The 22,151-nt window shown below is 38.0% G+C and overlaps 1 protein-coding gene across 1 annotated transcript in view; it reads left to right on the top strand.

Annotated features, from left to right (window-relative positions):
• Positions 1-22,151, top strand: part of KYNU (kynureninase) — a 204,108-nt gene that overhangs the window by 106,782 nt on the left and 75,175 nt on the right. Inside the window, exon 10 of the mRNA XM_006880748.1 lies at positions 17,836-17,848. Within this exon, the coding sequence (XP_006880810.1) occupies positions 17,836-17,848 (13 nt within the window). The remainder of the gene's footprint in view (positions 1-17,835; positions 17,849-22,151) is intronic.

Here is a 22,151-nt window from a genome sequence, read left to right on the forward strand (position 1 = left end):
CCCCACTCCTCTCCTTGAAAAGCAAAAGAAAAACTCCTTCAATTCCCCCCCACATTCCCCACTCCCACCCCAAGTATACTCCACTCTGCAACCCTCATTCCAGACTCTTATGATAATCATAATGCCCTAAAATATATTACTTTTAAGCTATTCTCTCCCTCATCAGCTTCAATGCAGTAAACATATTTTATCCAGTTTTTCTCAGTCTTAACCCCACCCCAACGACAGCCTCATTCTACAGCAGTGGCACCATATAATATTTGTCGCTTTGTGACTGAGATATTTCACTCAGCATAATGTCCTCCAGAGTCACCCATTTTGTATAATATTGCATGAGTTCCTTGTTTATCAAAGCAACGGTAGTATTCCATTGTGTGAATATACCACAGCTTCTCTATCCATTCGTTTGTTGATGGGCACTTAGGTTGTTTCCAATGCCTTGCTATTGTGAACAAAGCTGTAATAAACACGGATGTGCATATATCTGCTTGTTGTCTGATTCAACTCTTATTCAGATTATTTGTATCTTCTCCTTCTTTTCCTTTGTGAGTTTTGCTAATGGTTGTCGATTTTATTGACCTTTTCAAAGAACCAACTCCTAGTTTTGTTGATAGTTTCAATTGCTTTTCGATTTTCTATTTCATTTTTCTGTGCTCTAATTTTTATAATTTCAGGCTTTTTAGAAGGTGTTGGGTTTTCTTGCTGTTATTTTTCAATTTGTTGGAGATGTAGGGTTAGAGTGTCAATAGTCAATTTTTCCTGCTTTTTGATGTGTTTGTAAAAGCATCAATTCTTTAATCACCTTTATAAATGTTCTAGCTCTCTAATTCATAGCAAGTGATTAAAAAGACCATGGCCTGAATCAAGCACATCCTAGTCCTCAAACTGACATCATTGCTTCTTAGTAACTTAGAGAGAGGTCTCTGACAGCAGATTTGTTCAATTCAATACATCTCCTGGTTGCCTGACTGCAGGTAACAAAGGTATTGATTGTGGATTCAAGGGAGGGGGCAATTGTCGCCAATTTCAATATTTTCTCCGTTGGTCCAATAGTGGGGATTTTGGTTTTCTTGATGTTCAGATGTAATCCATATTTAATACTCTAGTCTTTGATCTTCTCCAGCAAACATTTCAACTCCTTACTTTGAGCAAACAAGGTTGTGTTATCTGCATAATGCAGGTTGGTTATTGAAGAGTCTTCCTCCAATCCTTATACCACATTCTTCTTCACAGAATAAAGCTTGTTGAATGATTTGTTCAACATAGAGATTGAATATGTATGGAGAGAAGACACAAACCTGATAAAAACTTTTCCTAATTTTAAGCCATATAGTGTTCGCTTGTTCTATTCTCACAGCAGCCTATATAAAGAGATTAGCTGTTGTTGTGTGTCTTCTTGTGGGAATCAGCTCATACCTGGTCCTCTAATGGATTTTCATAAACTGTAAATCATACAGGAGGAGATTGCTCATCTTCCTCCCATGGATCAACTGGTGGATTTGATCCGTCTGCTTCTGGGTTGATGACACAATTCTTTACAATGAAGCCACAAGAGCTCTCTAAGTAAAATATACAGTGTAAACTACTCAAAGTTCCAGAGTGAGTAGTGATTCTATTGCATTACATTCTGGAATATGAATATCTGACTTAGGAACAACTCATTCTTGCTCTTGAACATTACAAAAATTTGCCCTCATGGTAAAAAGGAGATTGAACTAATTGCTCACAAGTTCTTTATCACAATTGCCTTCATTTGCTGTATCTGAAGACTTTAAGTCATTGACACAGCTTAGAGACTTTTCTTGAGCAAAAATAAGGTTAGATTGGATCTTTATGTAAGACCACCCCTGTGAAAATGGAAGGGGGGGAGGAGATGGGGAGAGCAGAAATAGAATGTACAGACAATGAAAACTGTGAAGGATCAGTGGAAGAGAGAATAAACTTGGGAAAATGGACAAATGGAAAATAAGGGTACCAGAGTTAGGAGCCTGGACTAGGAGATATATAACTGTTCAAAGGGGAAGGAAGAAGAAGAGAAGAAGACTGGAAGGAATAAGAAGAAAGAGAAATGTTTTAGGAGAGATTAGAGATTAGAGCTGAAGGAATAGGTGATGTGCATCAAGAATTTGATGAGACATGATAATTGGTTTTGATTCATTCTAATTAACAACAACAACAATGTATATAATCATTGAATGAAAATTATTTTTAAAAAACAACAACACAACATGATTAGGAACATATGCTCATCGCATAACTAGTATTTCAATTTTTAAAAATTTCATGATCAGGTCAACAATTTCTAAGAATTTCAGGTCTAACACATATATCCCCGTAAGTGTCTCTTGTTTTTTGGAATGTAGAAGAGCTGAATTTTCCCTATTAAAGTATGTAAAGCATTCAATATTGTAGGTGATAATGTGGAATGTATTGCAAACTTTAGAAAGCAGTCTTTATTGCTTATGCAGGGCGGCATCTAGTGGACAAATATAATAATAAATGATATCATTTCATGACTCAGTTTCATAGCAACTGACAACTCCATGGAAGGAAAGAGATCCTGATTAATTGAAGTTGCTTGATCTGTATGTAGGAAGTTGCTTTGCTATCTACCTCAAAGGCCACGCTTCTCTGGCAGCTTGAATCCACCAATGGTTTTTAAGGCAGAAAGATGGGCAACATCCTCTGTGTTTTACAGCCTCAGAGACCCACTGAAGGCTCAGCTGTGAATCAGACGAGGGGTTTTGCAGGACCCTACTCATTCACTCTCTAACAAGAATTTCTTAAGCACAAATGCTTAAATTGTTCTTTTATTTTACATCATGTTTCTCTTACATTTGTAGTGAAGTACTTTCATAGGGAGCTCTGGCGGCCTAAGAAGTTGCACTGCAATCCCAAAGGCCCACAGTTTAAATCCACCAGCAACTCTAAGGGAGAAAGATAGACAGTCTCCTTACGTGCAATTCACTGCCTCTGAAAGTCTGCTGGAGGGTCAGCTATGGCTCGGTTCTGACTCAATGACACACAACAACAATTGCAACACGCTTTTAAGTGAACACTTTAATGAAGATATATAATAGGATGAAGGTAGGATTTTAGGGCTAGTGAAGACATTGTAGGTGTGATAAATGCCAATATGAGTTAGACTAAGAAGGCATTGTGAAGTCCCACCTGGTGTGAAGAGTGGTTCATAGGATATGCAATATTGTGTTTTAAGAGTTTAAAAACTGGCATATAGTTTCCAAGAGTCCGTAGGTACACAGACGATTAAGTGTATTGAGATACTAACTGAAAAGTAAATGGTTTAAATCCTTCCCAGAGCAGATTTTGAAAAAAGGCTTGGTGCTTTGCTTTTGAAAATCATAGCCATTGAAAACTCTATGGAAGGAAAGAGATCTTGAACAAGTGAAGCGATACTGAAGAAGGAAAATGAATTAGAATGTCTCAACATTTCTGATCTCAAAATTTACTATGGAGCCACAATAATGAAAACAGTATTGGTACAAAGACAGGTACATAGACCAATGAGCCAGTCTTGAGAACCCAGAAATAAATACATCCACCTATGGATAATTGGCCTTTGAAAGAGCTGAAATTGCTTAAGTGAAGAAAAGAGAGCCAACTTAGCAAATCCAACACTCAAGTTCATTGCCTTGGAGTTAGAACTAACATCTACCTCATCCTCAGGGCATTTCTGGAGGCTGCCAATCACTCCGGGGAAGATTGGTCCTCCGTTTCCGGTGGTCTCCACTGCTCAGTTTGAACCACCAGAGGGGCCTTGCCTTGGAGTTAGCATCAAAATTTCTACCAGAGCTCCCTCTTTAGCATATGTTTTTGTTATTGTTATGTGCCGTCGAGTCACTTGTGACTCATAGTGACCCTATGTACAATAGCCCTAAATTCTGCTCTGTCCTGTGCCAATTGCACTGTCTCCGACACACCCATCCCAATTACCCCAGTCACTGAATCAATCCACCTGAATGTGGCATCAGAATTGCAGAAAGTTTCATCAACAACCTGAGTTTTGCTGATTACATCCCTTATTGCTGAAACTGAAAAGGATCTCCAAAGTTTGTTGCAGAAGGTAAATCTTCAATACGGATTAAAGTTCAACAACAAGAAAACAAAAATTCTCACCACCGTGCCAACTGGCAGCACCATGATGTTGGAGAAAAGATTGAGATTGATAGCAATTTCAGCTTGCTTCGTTCCACAATTAACATTCTTGACACCAGAGGCAGGAAATCAAAAGACAAATTGAATTAGGAAAATCTGCTGTCAAGGATCCCTCTAGATTGCTGAAGAGTAACAATGTCAATCTAGAGACTAAGGTGTCCCTGATCCAGGCATGGTCTTCGCAATTACGTGTTATGCAGTAGAGAACTGGACAATGACTAAGGATGACCGGGGAGTGGGGGAAAGATGCTTTTGTGTTGTAGGGCTGGAAAAAAGCATTGAACATACCCTAGATTTCCAAAAGAACTAAGTAGTCTGTCCTTGGATAGGGTGAAACACAGTTGCTGTTTGGAGGCAAGGCTTTTGAAGCTCCATCTCACATACTTTGGGTATGTTGCCAGGAGCGACCAGTCCTTGGAGAAGGATGCCTTACTTAGAAGGGTGGAGGAACAACACAGGAAAGAAAGACCCTGAATGAAATGGATTGACTCAGAAATTGGGTTAATAGGGGTAGGTGTGTCAGAGACAGTGAGATTGGTTGTGGATAGGAAAGAATTCAGAACTATTTTGCATAGGGCCATTATGAATTGCAGTCAACATGATAGTACACAACAACAACTCCTTGAGGTGTCCATGTACCATTTTTGCTTTACTCTACACTATATACATGTGGCTACTTTTCTGTATCTATTACAGTGTCCTGTTTCTCAACATTTAAATGATTCTTCCTAGCCCCACATTCTGACCTTCTTGGTAAAGAATCCATATTAATGATTTGAACTATTTACGATTTTTAAGAAAATCAGTCTGCAATTCCAATTTGCAATTACAAGAATTCCTTACTGCTCGAGAATTATCCCAGACTCCCAAGATACAGTGCCTCAGTTATCTAGTGCTGCTACATATTTCACATAACATCCTTATGGCTCCCCATGTTGATGAGCCCTTTGGTTACTTCCATCTCTCATCTATTGTGAATAATGCAGCAATAAACATGGCTGTGCATACATCTATTTGAGCTGTGGCTCTGGTTTCTTGAAGGTATATTCTCAGTAGTTGAATTGCTGGATCAAAAATGGTATTTCTATTTCCAACTTTTTGAGAAAGTGCCAGAATGTCTTCCATAATGGTTGTACCATTTTAGATACCCACCAGCAGTGAATAAGATTTCCAATCTCTCCACAACCTTGCCAGCAGTTGTTGTTTGCACAATTTGCCATTCTTCAAACTCCAACATGGGGAGCCATAAGGATGTTATGTAAAATATGTCAGTCACAAAAGAAAAACATTGCCTAACAATGCTGTTATAAAATGGGACAGACATGGGTTTGGGGGAGAGAATGGAGGAGAGTGGACAGATAATGAATGCTCTGCTTTAGAAAAGAGGAGAAGTGCTGTCCAAAAGGAATATATGATTATACATTTTATGTATGAGAACAATCTAGAAAAAGGAGTGCATTGTGAGGTGGTTTAGGGGAGGGGGAAGGGAGGAAATGTTCAACAATGATTGAAAATAGGAAAAAGAATTAAAATAAGAATAGCAAAAAAACCAAACAACAAAGGACTGAGATTCCCTACTCAATGTTGGATTCTTTCTGCTTTATCTCCCATAAAATAAAAGGTAATACGGACCACTTGGATGGAAAATTCCCCTGACACATATCAGGGCTCTGTGGGATTAAGGATAATACGTCTCACTCCTTGTAACCCCTTATTTTTTCAGATCACAGGGGAGCATTAGAAAATTCCCACATTACATCATCAGATATCTTCCAGTTTGCAAAAATGGCAAAATTCAAACCCTAACATTTAATAATATAAGGCAACAATAGCCTACCCACTTATAAATTAATTCCTGGACACTCAATTAGTTTAGCATCTATCTCTGTAAACTACTTGAAGTAATCTTAGTCTTCTGTTAGTTTTAGAATGTTTCATTAACAATGAAAATTAATGAATGTTAAAACAATGAAAAGATATTTTAAGTGAAAGTTTGCAACATACTTCAGATTTTATGATTCTGAGGATTTGCTGAATCACAAAGGTATGGGCAATAAAAAAATCAACCAAAGTTAGAGATGTTAACAGAAAAATAAAGGAAAGAAATAACTAGATAGGTCAAAACCAAATGACTTAAACTATCAAAAAAATTCAAAACTATGAATATTGTTGATAAATGCCGTTGGGTTGGCATCTTCTGTTCGACAAAATGAAACCCTATCTAACCCTGTGCCATCTTCACATTGTCTATTTTGCTTAAGTCCCTTGTTACAATCAATATGGCAATTCATCTTGTGAGAGTCTTCCTCCCTTTCACTGACACAACCTTGACATCCTTCTTCAAAGATTGTCCCCTCCTGATAATGTACCTAAAGTAGATGAGATGGTTTCTCACCATTCTTGCTTCTCAGGATCATACTGGCTGCACTTTTTCTGAAACAAAATGTGCTTATTTATGTGACAGTCCATGGTTGTGGTTGTTGTTAAGAACGACTCATAAAGATTCTATGAACAACATCTCTGAACCTTGTCCTATCCAGAGCCAATCTCACTGTTTCCAACACTCAGGGTAGTCCACTTAGCCTCCTTACTCTGTCAATACATATCATCCAGGGTATTTCTCTCCTGTATTGACAGTCCACCCTTTCAAACATGATGTCCTTCTCCAAGGACTGCTTTTTCCTGACAACATACCCAAAATATGTGAGACAGAGTTTCAAAATGTTTTCCTTTGAAAGGGAAACTGGTTTCACCCTCTCTGGCACAGATTTGTTTGCTCTCTTGGCAATCTGTGGTATGTTCAATAGTCTTCTTCAGCACCACAGCTCAAAGGCATTGATTTTTCTCCTATAATCCTTCATCATTGCCCTGCTCTCTGATGCATAACAAGTAATTATGAAGACCATGGCCAGGATCAGACACTCCTTAGTCTCTAGACTGACAACATTGCTCAGCATTCTGGATAGGTCTCTGACCGCAGACTCTCCCAATGCAACTCGTCTTTTGGTTTCCCGACTGCTGATGCCAAGAGTGTTGATTGTGGAATAACCAAGATAAAATTGTTAACAATCTTAATCTATTCTTTACCTGTCATGCTATCAATTGACCCAGTGGTGACAATCTTTGTTTATTGATGTCGAACTTCAGTCCATATTGAAGACTGTAGTCCTTGACCTTCTGCAGCAAGCACTACAGGTCTTCCTCAGTTTCAGCAAGCAAGGTTGTGTCATCTGCATAATGCAGACTGTTGATGAGTCTTCCTCCAGTTCTGATGCCATACTCCCCCTCATAAATTTTAACCGCCTGAGTTATCTGTTCTAAATATAGATTTAAAAGATATACAGAAAGAATGCATTCCTTTCTTCATTTTGAACCATGCACTATTTACTTACTCTGTGCTGATGACTGTTTCCTCGTCTAAATATAGGTTTCTTATGAGCACTCTCAAGTGTTCTGGTGTCCCCGTTCTTCTCAATGTTAGCCACAATTTATTCTGATTTACATAGTCCATAAAACAAAACAAATAAACATTGTTCCAGTACTCTTTGCTTTGAGCTAAGATCCATCTGACATTGGCAATGATGTCCCTAGTGCCATGGCCTCTTTTAAACTATCAGCTTGTATTTCTGGCAGTTTTCCTGCCAATGTATTTGTCCAGTCATTTTGGAAACTCTTTAGCAGGATTTTGCTTGTATGTGATAATAGTGATATTGTTCAATAATTTCCACACTCTGGTGGATAACATGGTTGGGTTTTTTGGTTTTGTTGGGTGTTTTTTGTTTGTTTGTTTGTCTGTTTTTTATGAGAATAAATATGAGTCTCTTTCAGTTGGTTGGCCAAGTTGCTGTCCTCCAGATTTCTAGGCACAACCTGGTAAACATGTTCAGGGCAGTGTTTGTTTGTTGAAATACATCAATTACTATTCCATCATTTCCTTCAGACTTGTTTGGAATTCTTCCATCACCATTGCCTCTTGAGCATTTAATGACATTTTTCTGTGTTTGCCAATTTTTTTTGGTACAGTGACATTGCATACTCCTTCTGTCTTCTTCTTTCAATGATTCCTGGATCATTCAATTTTCTTCCCATAACAACTTTAAGAATTGCAACAAGAGGCTTGAAGTTTTCTTCAGTTCCTTCACCTTGTGAAATGCAAAAAGAATTGCCTTTTATGATTTTTTTTACTCCTGATATTTGCACTTTTCATTATAATACTTTGCTTTGTCTTCTAGATCTGCCCTTTGAAATCCCTTACTCAAGTCCTTAACATTCTGATTTATTCTCTTTGCTTTGGCTTCTCAGCATTCTAGTGCAATATTCAGAGTCTCTTCTGATATCAATCCAGGTTTTTTTCTTTCTCTATTGTCTTTGTAATTACCTTTTTGCATTCTTCATGGACAATATTCTTGATATCCTTCCACAGTTTGGCTGGCCTTTGTTCATTAGTGTTCAAGACCTCAAACCTGTTCTAGATATAGTTTTTAAATTCAGGTAGGATACATTCAAGGTCAAATTTTGGTTCTTGTGGATTTGTTTTAATTATCTTTAGCTTCAGTTTGAACTTGCCCCTGAGTAGTTGGTGATCTCTTCCTCACTAAGCAGTTGGGCTGGTTTTCACAGCTGATGTTGAACTTCTCCAGTGATTCTTTCCACAGAATCAATCTGATTTTTGAGCTATCCATCAGGTGAAGTCCATGTAGAATAGTCACTGTTTGTGTTTATTAAAAAAGGTCTTTGCAGTGAATAAATCTTTAATTGTACACAATTCCATCTCCAGCCTCATTTCTGATACCAAGTCCACATATTCCATACACTGATTCTTCTTTTTTTTGTCCCCAACTTTTGTGTTCCAGTCACCAATTATTATTGATCTTGGTTATTATTATTATGGCTATATAATCATTATGGATCTTGGTTGCATGGTCGATTGATTTAAGACTGCAAAAGTTGGTAAAATCTTCCATTTCCTCCTTTTTAGTTTTAGTTGTGAGTGGATATGTTTGGAATTATACTGGTATTGACAGATCTTCCTTATTATACATATAGATACATCCTGTCAGTCAGTATTTCAGGATGTGTGTAAAAATGGTCGTTTTCTACTATAGCTGTGACCCCACTGGCATAGACAATATTTAATCACTCCTTGGTATAGTCAGTATAGTCAATATTTTTAGGCAACATCAAACTTCAAATTTACTAGTTCTCCAATTTTCCACAGGCATAAGAAATAACTGAATATATTAATTCCAAATTGATGATATTTGTGAATCCAATAAATAGAAATAAATAGTGAGAGGGAGGATAATGCATAACAATGAATGAATGAAATAAGTTTTTAAAATGTTATTGAAAACTTCAGTCTTCCTTCCATTTATTATGATGATATTTATTGCTCCAGTTGTGAAGATTTTTGTTTTCCTGATGTTGAAGAAATAATCCATATTGAAATCTATAAAATGGTGATGAAAAAAATACATGAAGTGTGAAATGAGAGCTGCTTCTTAATTTTTGTAGTAAACTCAGATTTCACTCAAGAGCATATAAATTTATTTAGTAAGAAATAACATCTTTATAGTAATACTTGGAATGTAACTTGAAAGATACTGTATTTTCCTTAGTATGTTTTTTTTAAAAAAATACACTAATCCAAGCACTACTTTAGTGTTTGTGATTTCTAATAATGAGTATACTATAATTTTAATTGAAATTTTGTCAAATAGTAGGTAAATATTTATATTATTTTCAGCATGACAACTTGATTAAACTATTTTCTCCCATTTGTTTTTGATGATATATATCATTGAGCTGGAACCAACTCACAGCTGACCCTCTAATGCATTTTTAGAGGCAATATGTTACATAGAAAGAGATTGCCTTTGTCTTTCAGAGCATCTGTGGATTCAATTGTGTCTTAGGTTGGAAGCACTTCTTACCACTAAGCCACCAGAATAACCCTTTCTCCCTTCCCCCACTGCCGTTATGTTGTTATTAGGTGACTTTGAGTCAAGTACAACTCATAGCAACTCTTGGTACAAGAGATCTGAATCCTGTCCTGTACTGGACAACCTTCATCATCTCCAAAATACTTGAGCCCATTCCTGCAGTCATTCCATCTCACTGAGCATCTTCCTTTCTTCTGCCAGCCTCCACCTTTCCAATCATGATGTCCCTCCCCTAACAACATGCCCAGAATACAAGAGATGAAGCTTTTCCAACTTTGCCTTCAGGAACACCCTGCTCATAATTTCTTCAAGATATAGCTGTTTATTCTTTTATCAGTCCATAAGATAGTCAGTACTTTCCTCCAACACCATAGCTCAAAGGCGTTATTTTGATTTAGAATGGAATTCTTTGAGTTTCCCACTCTTTTATATCTTTTATATACATTTGTCATCAGATAATGAAACTTTCCAATCTGTTTATATGATTTTCTCATGTTGTTGTTATGTGTTGTCAAGTAGCCTATGACTCACATCAATTCTTCTTTTGGCATCCTTATTCATTATCCAGCTCTTTGATGCATAGCAAGTAATTGCTAAGACCACGGTCTGGATTAGGCCAGCCTTAGTCTCCAGACTGACTGGCATCTTTGCTCTTCAGCACTCTAGAGAGGTCCCTGGCAGTAGATTTTCCTAATCCAATTTGTCTTTTGATTTCCTGGCTGCTGGTGCCAAGAGTGTTGATTGTAGAACCAAGCAAGCTGAAATTTTTAACAATCTTAACTCTTTTCTCCATCTATCATGGTTGTGCCAATTATCACAGTGATGAGAATCTTTGTTTTATTGTTGTTGAGCTTGAATCCGTACTGAAGATTGTAATTCTTGATTTCCAGCAAATGCTTCATGTTCTCCTCAATTTCCACAAATAACATTGTGTCCTGATATAAATTTTAGTGAGTTTTCCTCCAATTCTCATGCCTCATAAAGTTCAGCCTCCCAAATGATCTTTTCTGCATATAGATTTTAAAGGTATGGAAAAGAATGCATCCCTAACACACTCTTTTCTTGATTTTGAACCATGCAGTATTTCTTTGCTCTCTTCTGATAATTGCTTCATGTTCCAAGTATAGGTTTCACATGAGCATAATCAAGTGTTCTGAGATTCCCATTCTTCTCAAGGTTAGCCACAATTTTTTGTGATCCACTCAGTCAAATGCCTTTCAATGAAACAGAGGTAGACATTCCTATAGTACTCTCTGCTTTCAGCCAAGATCCTTCTGGCACTGGCAATGATTTCCCTGGGACCACAACCTCTTTTAAAGCCAGCTCTTATTTCTCTGTAATAAAAGAAACAGTTTTTTATCGTGTACTGTTCCTGTCATTCATTTTTATAATCATCAGCAAGATTTTTCTTCTGTCTGATATTGGTGATGTTGTTGTTGTTAGGTGCTGTTGAGTTGAGTACAACTCATAGAGACCCTACAAATGAAAGATCTGAAGCCTGTTCTATCCTGTTCCTTTTCCACACTTCCTGATACACATTGTGGCAGTCACAATGTCTGTCAGTCCACCTGGTTGAGAGTCTTCCTCACTTTCACTGACCCTACACCCTTCCCAACATCATGTCCCTCTCCAAGGAATAGCCCCCTCCTAGCAACATGCCCAAAGTTTATTAAGTGATGTTTCATCTTTCTTGCCTCCAAAGAGCACTCTGCCTGCACCCTCTCCAAAACATATTTGTTTATTCTCTTGGGCGACCATGGGAGGTTGGGTACTTGTTTCCAACACCACAGCTCAAAGGTGTTAATTCTTTTTCTGATATCCTTATTCATTGTCCAGTTTTCAGATACATAACAAGTGATTGGAAAGACTATGGCCTGAACCACATGTACCATGATCCTCAAGCTGACATCATTAACCCTCAATAATTTGGAGAGGTGCCTAACTACAGATTTTCCCTGTACAATTTGTCTCCTTACTTCCTGACTGCTGCTTTCAAGGATGTTAATTGTGGATCCGAGCAAGTTTTTACCAAACCTTGCAAATCTTTTTACTAAATCTTACAGTCCAAAACTGACCAACCATGCAGTCAAGATGTGTTAATGATAATTAGTGACTGGAATGCAAAAATAGGAAACAGTGAAGAAGTAATAGCAGGTGGAAAATATGGACATGGTGACGGAAATGTGGCTGGAAATAAAATTATTCCATTTTGTATTCAGTTATTTATTCATTGCAAATATCTTTTTTAAAAAGATACAAACAACTACTTTACACATTGATGAGCCGCATAGAAATAAGATTGACTACATTTGTGGAAGAAATCATTGGAGAAGCTCAATATCAGCAGTCAAACCTAGGCCAGGAGCAGACTGGGGGTCAAATCATCACTTACTTATGTGCAAGTTCAAATGGAGGCTGAAGAAAATTAAAATAAGTCCACAGGACCAAGATATGCTCTTTAGTCAATTCCATCTGAATTTTAAGACCGTTTTAATAATAGATTTGAGGTATTGAACACCAATAATCAAAGACCAGAAGAATTGGGGGATATTAGTGGTATTGTTTGAGTAACAGGTGCCATAAAATCAACTATAACTCACACCAACTTCCTACACAACAGATCTAAATCTTACCCTATCCTGTACTGTCCTCACCATCTCTGATATGCATGTTCCCATTGTGAAAGACATTGGGTCAATCTGTCTTCTTGAGGGTCTTCCTCTTTTTCATAACTTTTCCCAACATGGTGTCTTTCAACAATGACACTCGTCTCTAAAACAATGGCTTTGAGTCTTTTAAGGAGAATGAACAAATATAAACAAAAACATTTTGTGCACAAGTAAATTTCATAGTTGTTGTTGTTATGTGCCGTCGAGTCGCTTGCGACAGCCCTAAACTCTGCTCTGTCCTGTGCCTATCACACCGTCTCTGATACACCCATCCCAATTACCCCAGTCACTGAATCAATCCACCTCATAGAGGGCCTTCCTCTCCTGTGCTGTCCCTCCACCGTACCAAGCATGATGTCCCTTTCCGAGGACTGGTCCCTCCTTACAACATGTCCAAAATATGTTAGACGGGGCCGCAGAATCCTTGCCTCCAAGGAGCCACCCGGTTTGACCCTTTCCAGGATGAATCTATTTGTTTTCCTAGCAGCCCATGGTACCCTCAATACTCTTCTCCAGCACCACAGCTCAAAGGCATCAATTCTCCTTCTATCCTCCTTAGTCATTGTCCAACTCTGATGCATAACAAGTGATTACAGAGACCATGGCCTGTATCAGATTCACTTCAGTCTCCAGAGAGACACCATTGCTCTTCAGTACTTTGGAGAGATCCCTAACAGCAGACTTTCCCATGGCAATATGTCTTTTCATTTCCTGGCTGCTGGTGCCAAGAATGTTGACTGTGGAGCCAAGCAAACTAACGTGTGAACAATCTCAATCTCTTCACCATCCGTCCTGATGCTGCCAATTGGCCCAGTGGTGAGAATATTTGTCTTCTTAACATTAATGTAGGATCTAAGAATTTCTATTTGACTCATGACAACCCCATGTGTTAGAGTGAGTAGTCCTGCGCCATAGCAATTTTATGCTGTAATCATTTAGTGGAAGCAGACTCCAGAACTTTGTCTTGTACTACTATTTGGTGGGTTTGAACTGTTAACCATTAGGTTAATTGTTGAGCATAAATTTAGGGACTTAAATATACCATAGTAACTGTGATTTTAATCTCTTATCATTTGGAACAATGCAACTTAAGCAGCCAAATAAGTAAGAGGTAACTCCAAGTTGTAGATGTATGGAATAAGCTTGTATCAGTAGGCAGGAGAACTTAATAGAATCTTCTATAAAATGGAATGCTGTCTTTACTAAGCACATTACTTTCTGTTACTTTCAGAGTTGAAATTGTTGCCTATGACTGAGAATTTTGCTTAAGGAAAAAAATTACTGAAGTGATATTTCCTTAAAGGACATATCAAGTGATCTTTTCCTTTTTATATTCTTCACTAGAATTTTTATGGAATCTAAGTTATTGACTTAACATTTTAAAGGCTTCCTCATTGCCATAAAATTTTTCTTTCTTTCAATTCCACAAAATTTTAGAAATTATAAACTGATAAAATCATGATTGTTCCCAGCTCATACTTAGTTCCACAGCTATGATCCTAGAGTGGCTCTAACTCTAAATCCTGATCTTAAAATTATCAGTATTTGGACTCTTAAAGAAGAAAAATCCCTTGAGCAAAACTCCTATATTAATAATTAAATACAATTTTGTTTTTGTTGTTATGAGCTGTCGAGTCACCTTCAACTCATAGTGACCCTGTGTCCAGTTGCTCTGTACCGTGCCCTATCTTGAGCCAGTCTCACTGATACCAACACACATAATCCCATTGACCCAGTTACTGAATCAATCCATTTCATCAAGGATCTTCCCTTCCTGTGCTGTCACTCTACATGATATCCTTCTCCAAGGACTGGTCCCTCCTGGCTACATGCCCAAAGTCTGTGAGATAGAGCTTCAAAACCTTGGTTCCTGGTGGTGTTCAAGACTCTTCTCTAGCACCACAGCTCAAAAGTATCAATTCTTCTATCATCCTTAGTCAGTAATTATTCAGCTCTCTGATGCATAACTTGTAACTGCAAAGACCATAGCCTGAATCAGGCACACCTTAGTCTCTAGACTGACATCATTACTCCTTAGCAGTCTGGAGAGGTCCCTGACAGCAGACTTTCCCAAAGCAATTTGTCTTTTGATTTCCTCACTGCTGGTGTGAAGAGTGTTGATTTTGGAGTTGAGTAAACTGGAATGGTTAACAGCTCAATCTCTTCTCCATCCACCATAGTGCTGTCAATTGGCCCTGTGGTGAGAATATTTATCTTCTTGAGGTTAAGCTTCAATCCATATTGAAGACTATAGTTCTTGATTTCTGCAGTAAATGCCTCAGATCCTCTTCAGTTTCGATAAGCAAGGTTGTATTATCTGCATAATGCAAGTTATTGGTGAGTCTTCCTCATAAACTTCAGCCTCTTGAATTAGCTTTTCTGCATATAGATTGAAAAGATACAGAGATAGGACTCATCCCTGACTCACTCCTTTCCTAAGATTTAAGCTTGACTTTGTTTAGGAAGAACTTCAGTGGTATAGTCCAGAGGGAGTTGCCCAACTAACTCAAATAGAGTTATCAATTCAAATCTTTATAAATTCAAATCTACTAATTATTGGAGAGAAAGCTATGTAATCTCATCCAGTGGATTTATAGCCTCCAGAAAACCCACTGGAGTGTTAGTTATGATTCAACAGCAATGAACTGAGTTGAAATTTTATTTAAATTAAGTAGTTGTACTGTATAACAAAACATGCCAGGCTACCCACTAGAAGGTTAACAATTTGAATCCACCAGTTGTTTGTGGAGAGAAAGTTGGGCAATCTCATCTAAGATTAATGGCTTAGAAATACACTGGATGGTTGCTCTGAGTTAGAATCAGCACAAGAGCAGTGGAGTTAGGTTATCCTTATTTCGAAACCATTTTAGATCAAAAATGTGAAAAAATCCCCCACCTTCTTGAGCTTACAGGTTTATGCTTTACAAGAGCTTCCACATAATTTATCTTTATGGTAATTTAAGTTGTGATAATAAAAATAACTTTTATACATAAAGTCGTGAAGGAAAGAAATCAAGGAAATAATCAGGAATTGCCACCCTCCATCTCAACCTAGGAGAAGAAAGTAATTGTGGTGCTTCAAAGAAAACAAAATATAATTATCACTAAAACCAGAACAAAACAAAACAAAACAAAAACCCTTCAAAGACAAAAAGCAACAACAACAAAACACCCTACAACATTTAAAAAAGATGTGTTAAAGCAAGCCATTCTGGCTTCAAAAATCACTACTCTCAGATAATGATGACATTAACATCAATTTAGTAAAGCTGAAGTCCTTTGAAACCTCCACATTTCTTTTTTATTCTAAAATTGCTGTCTAGTGTCTCTGAACATGTATGGGGTCATTGAACCTTTCAGACACAAAGAGTAAAACTTGTCAAAGAGATTCAGCTCTTATTTTAATTACTTCAAGTTTTGTCCCTAAATTGACGTTTGAAATCTGCAGGATTTTTTTATAGTATCTCTGAGGAGCTATTGCTAAACCTTTGTTTGTTCTAGCTTAGAAAATTAGAACATTCATTTGACTCCTTAAAACAGACAAATTTGCTGGTGCAGTGCTCCTGTTGTTATTGGCTATTGAGTTAGCTTCAGGCTCCTAGTGACTCGCTCCATGGAGAAAAGGAACAAAACACTAGCAGACCCTGGCTTGTGGTACATACCACACTATTGTAATCTACAGGGTTTGCTTTTGTTAAGTTTTAGAAAAAGATTCCCAAGCCTTTATTACTTGTCCATTTTAGAGTCCAAATTCTGCTGAAACTTGTTCCTGTGCAAATATCAGTGACAAGGGTGGTAGCTACATAAAAGCTATACTGAGTGCGAATTGAACCCAGGATTTTTTGTATGAAGGCAAGAATTCTATTTCCAAATCACCACTGACCACAGGGTGGACGGTTACTGCAATGGAACATAGAAGGATGGGGCATCATGGAGAATGGCTTTGTCACCCACAATTCCATCAATTTAGCCTGTGGGGATTTGTGCTGTTAACCTAAATGAGGCACCTTTGGGGGCTCTAAGGGAGAAAGATGCACAGTCTGCTGTCATGTGATTTATACTATCAGTAAATGCTCTGGACAGTAAGCTTTGAGTCAATTCTGAGTTTGAGGGGTTTTGTTTGTTTGTTATATGTTTTTAGGTTAGAGCATATATTGTCACTTGTCAGTTCACCGGCAACTTGACAGTGACACCCTGATGGGGGCAGGCACGACAGAAATATACCACTCTGGGAGAGGATCAGAGAGTCAATGCAGCTCAATTTTTTTGGCATCTGCAGTGCATTTATATACATCCAGGTAAACAAGAAGACAGTATAGGATGGGCTTACAGACGTGGGACATGCAGATTGGTTAGGAGAACCCCAGCCTCATGCAGACCACTCCCAACTCAACAGACAAGGCAGCCGTCTTCCCAGCTTTCTCAAGCCGGTACAGCCAAACACAGGAGAGCTTTCTCTACCCCGTATTAAAGGCCTTTGGGAAGCGTGCACTTATCTGGAGCTTAGGTGATCTGTCCTGGCCAGAGACCCTCCCCTTCCTCCCCAACATTCCGCAACAATATGGAAGGTTTCATGTTTACTCAATGCTTTTAGAAGGAAAAGGGTAGCATTACTTTAGAAAAAGCAGAGATTATAAATATCAAGAGGCATGTGCAACTGACCTCAAGATGCTGACTGCCTTGTAGGTCATCAAAGGAAATATAGTGACCACTCCAAGGAACACCTGGGGTTGCCTAGGAGCTTTGGTGGCCTATTGGTTAGGAAGTTGAGCTGCCATTTCAGAGGTAGGCAGTTCAGATCCACAAACTCCTCTGAGAAAGAAAGATGGGAAATATTCCCTTTGCAATTTACAGCTTTTGAAATCCTCTGATGTTTTAGCTCTGAGTCTATTCCAAATCATTGTCAATGAGTCTGAGTTGTTTGGAGTTTGAGATTTAGAAAGGACATTTCCTTCCACCTCCTCCCATCCTCATAGGGAGTTTATTAGAAAATTTAACAGGTTACAATTCAGAATCAGAAATGACCCAAGATGCAGGTTTTTTGCAAGGATAGTTTCTTGGATGCTCTAGATAGGCCTTGCTCTGACCCTTGGGCCCTGGGCACCTTGAACCAGCCCAGACTCTGACCAGACAGGCAAGAATTACAAAGCTCTTTGACTCCACCAATAAGTTCCTGGAGGTACCCAACTCTGCAAACCCCCTGTCCACAGGAACCCAGCTCTCTAACTCCAGAAGTTCAAGGAGAAGTAGGTCTTCTCCCACCATTTCTGCCTTTCCACATCTCTGATATTGCAGCTTTCAAACTCCCAGGTCTAGGAGGTTCCCATCACAAGGAACCAGACTCCAAAGGAGACACTCCAAAACCATTTCTTCTTGGTAGTAGTCAAAGCTTCCCTTTCCATCACTGGGGTGCTTCATTTTAGGCTTAATAAGCTGTCAAACAGAACAGTCCCCTCATAAAAGTCCATATACCTTAATTGCCTGATAAGTAGAATAGGGATAGGTTCATAGCCATTGTTCCTAGAGTCACTATGGGTCGTACTTCACATAACAACCACCACCACCCGCCTAAAAGGGTGCAATGCATTTTATTTGCATTGTTAGAACACAATCTGATCCTCTTGGTGAGCCAAATCATTTGGTGGGAGGTATAAGATCATAGTGAGAAAGACCTTATAAAATCTATCTACTGTACAACAATTACAAAGAATGTATTGTCATTTCACAAATTAGGAAACAGGATCAAAATTTAAAATGCTTAGATGCTGCTAATAAGAAACCAAAACTTATTGTCACTAAGTAAGAACTCATCACCAACCCTTCTATGTATTTCTGAGGCTGTACACAAACAAAAGATTACGCATCTTTCTCCCACAGGAGCTGCTAGTATAGTCAACCCACCAGAAAAGTTTTGTCTTTGTGTTTGCTGAGCAATTCGCTACAGACTACGGCACCTGTTCTTGCCAATGAAAAAGGACGATTAAAATTTGTTCTTAACTGTGACTCTCCATTATTTATCAGAAGCTGTTTTCACAGCTCCACAATGGGAAGAAATTATACCAAGGGTTGCTGGGAGATTTCAGTGACATAAAAAACATGGGCTGGGCACTCAGTAAATGAAACACATGGGAAGCACTAAAAGAATCTACAATGACATCTCAACCGGAGAGGTGGGCCTTACAACTCTTTTTTCCCTCTTATAATTTTTTTTGCTCTACAACTCTTTGGTGGAACTTACTCCAAACTTATCAGGTGGTGCTCGCTGTAGTTGTTCCCCTCATTCCTCTCTCCTGAACCCTAAGGCGGACTCAGGCCCACTCACCCACCTGTGGCTCTGGCCAAGCTCTCACACTCCCTTTATCTGTAAAGAAAGCTTTGCCAGCAGCTAGCAAAAAATTATTTAATCCAGAGTTTCTCAACTTCAATATGAGTTATATTTTGAGTAATATTTAAACATTTATTGTGGGAATATTTTATGCACAGTATGTTTACCATTATCTTTTGCTTCTTTAGTGACAACCATAGTCTCCTCTCCCAGTAATAAAAATTAACTCATTGCCACCAAGTTAGAACCAACTCATAGCTGACCCTCCAAAATAGTGTTATAGGTTGTTAATTACACCAGAGGAAATTATCCATCTTGGTACATACAAAGGATCTCAGTTCCCGGGATCACTTCACTGTCCATGGGAAGAGCTTGAAAGATACCACAGGGACAGTGAATAAGATGATGACTACAATCAAATAAGTTGAAATGCAAAGCAGCACTTAGCAAGCAAAAAAAAAGAGCTTATTAAAGAAATTGTACTAGCATAAGGGTAGTTAGAAGCAGGAAAGCAGCTAAAAGCAACAAGGAATGGAAAACATCCTTCTTGACACGAGCTAGAAAGCTTAGAAGAATGTTAAAGAAGTGTTAGTTTTCTGATCCTTTGTTGCATGATGCAGTATTTATGCTATGGTATTATTAGATAATACTGAGTGTATATATAATATATAGTTATTAAGTATATAGAGCATTCTCTACTCTCAGTATAATAGGCAAACCTCCTTCTAACAGATGGGAATATTTCTACTTTGCAAATTATTCTGAAGGGGTATGATTTGCAAAACACTGTCAGATTAAATATGCATTTCCATATGTTTCTAAGAAGACCAAATATATCCATGAAAACTGACTGCAAACAATTTAATGAGTATTTTAAAGAATAATGATGAGCAAAATGCAACTAACTCTTTCTTCAGGCCTAGATCAAGGCATTTTTCTATCCATCCTTATGCTTGTAGCTTCAGTATCTCTCAAAGAACTAAAAACAATATCTCAGAATAAGATATTTTTTAACGTGCAACAGTTTCCCAAAGGTTTCATTTGTTCATAATGCTTTCATCTTGAGAAAAGAATTGATATATTTGTATGAAATAACATGAAACAATATCATCATCTAAAATTTATCATTTTTAGTGGTTATTTTGTTTGTGTGTTTTAATGACTGTGATGATGAACTCCTGTTTGTTTAAAGGTTAAATATTCAGCTTCTGACTGAAAGGTGATGTTTCCAATTCATCAGTCACTCCATGTATGAAAGATACCACAGTCTGCTCCCATAAAAATGATAAGTTTTAGTACCTTATGGGGTGGGTATTTTTGGTTGTTTTTTTTTCTTTTTCATTTTGACCATATTTGTAAGGTCACGAGGAGTTGGGATTGGCAGCAACTAGCTTTCTGATTTTCATATTTCTGACTCCTTGGACTCAAGTGAATAAGCCACTGGAGGACGTGCTGTCAAGTTGGTTTTGGCTCTTAGCTATCCTATGTACTACAGAAAAGGACAGAACTAACAAACACAAAAACTCACCCTCCAGTGTTTACCATCCTCATCATCTCTGTTATGTTTAATCCCATTGTTGTAGTTACCGTGTCAATCCATCTGATTAGGGATCTTCTTTTTCACTGACTCTCCACCTAACCAAATGTCTTGCCTTTCTCCAAGGACACATCCTAACTGATGACAAATCCAAAATCTGTGAAGAATTATTGTTATCCTGACTCCTAAGAAATAGTCTGGCTATGCATTTTCAAGACAGGTTTATTCACTTTTTGTTCATCAATGATTTAACACCTTAATACAAGCGTATCAATTCTTCTTCACCCTTACTTATTCATTGTGCAGATTTCAGATGAATGTGAGAGGATTGAAAATATCATGATCGGGCACACCTTGCTCCTCACAGTGACATCTTTACTTTTTAACTCTTCAACAAGGACTTTCTTAGCATATTTGCCCCAAACTACACTTATTCTGATTTCTTAGCTGCTGTCTTCATGGATGCTAATTATGGATCCAAGTGAAATGAAATCCTTGACAACATCAACATTTCCCCCCTTTATTATGATGTTGTTTCTTGGTCAAGTTGTGAGAATTTTTCTTTTCTTTATGTTGAAGTATATTGGAGACTTTAATCTTCAAATATTATTCTTCTTTATAAGCTTGTGTCCTTTATTTATGGCAGACTGTTAATGAGTCTTTCTCCAGTTCCAATGTTTTGTTGTTGTTTTAAAAATATGTGTTCAAACATGTCAGAGTTTTATTCAGTTCAGGTATGATGAAATTATACAAGAATGAAATATGACTTTCCTGGTCTTGAACCATGCATTATCCCTTTTTACTGTTTGCCCAACTTTGTGATCTAGGCATGGAATCCTCATGGGCTCTATTCAATGTTCTGAAATAACCATTTGTTATAATGTCTTAAGGTTCGCACAGTCCAATGTCCTTGTACAGTCAGTAAAACACAGACAAATATTTCTCTGGTATATTTTTTTCTGCTTTTAGCCAAAAATACATCTGAGATCAATGAAGTATCCCTTACTCCACATTCTCTTTTTAATCTGGCTTGAACTTCTGTCAATATACTACTTATGTGTCTTCAGGTTAATTTAAGCAAAGTCTTGTTGTTGTTATGTGCCGTCAAGTTGACTCTGACTCATAGCGATACTATGCACAACATTTCTGAATCCCACTCTGTCCTGAGCCAATTTCACTGTCGCTGACACACCTACTCCCATTACCCCAGTCACTGAGTCAATCAATGTCATCCAGGGTCTTCCTATGTTGTGCTATCCTTCCAACCTTCCAAGCATGATAGCCCTCTCCTTGGACTGGTCCTTCCTTACAACATGCTCTAAATATGTCCAACAAATCTTCAAAAGTCTTGCCCCTAAAGAGTAGCCTTGTTTCATCCTTTTCAGGCTTACAATATCATTGTTTGTTGTTATGTGCCGTCGAGTCGTTTGCGACTCATAGCGACCCTATGTACAACAGCCCTAAACCGTGCTCTATCCTGTGCCAATCTCATTGCCTCTGAC

The sequence above is a fragment of the Elephantulus edwardii genome, unplaced genomic scaffold (assembly GCF_000299155.1).
Source record: "Elephantulus edwardii isolate Elephantulus edwardi_28Jun2011 unplaced genomic scaffold, EleEdw1.0 scaffold00010, whole genome shotgun sequence".
NCBI lineage: Eukaryota > Metazoa > Chordata > Mammalia > Macroscelidea > Macroscelididae > Elephantulus > Elephantulus edwardii.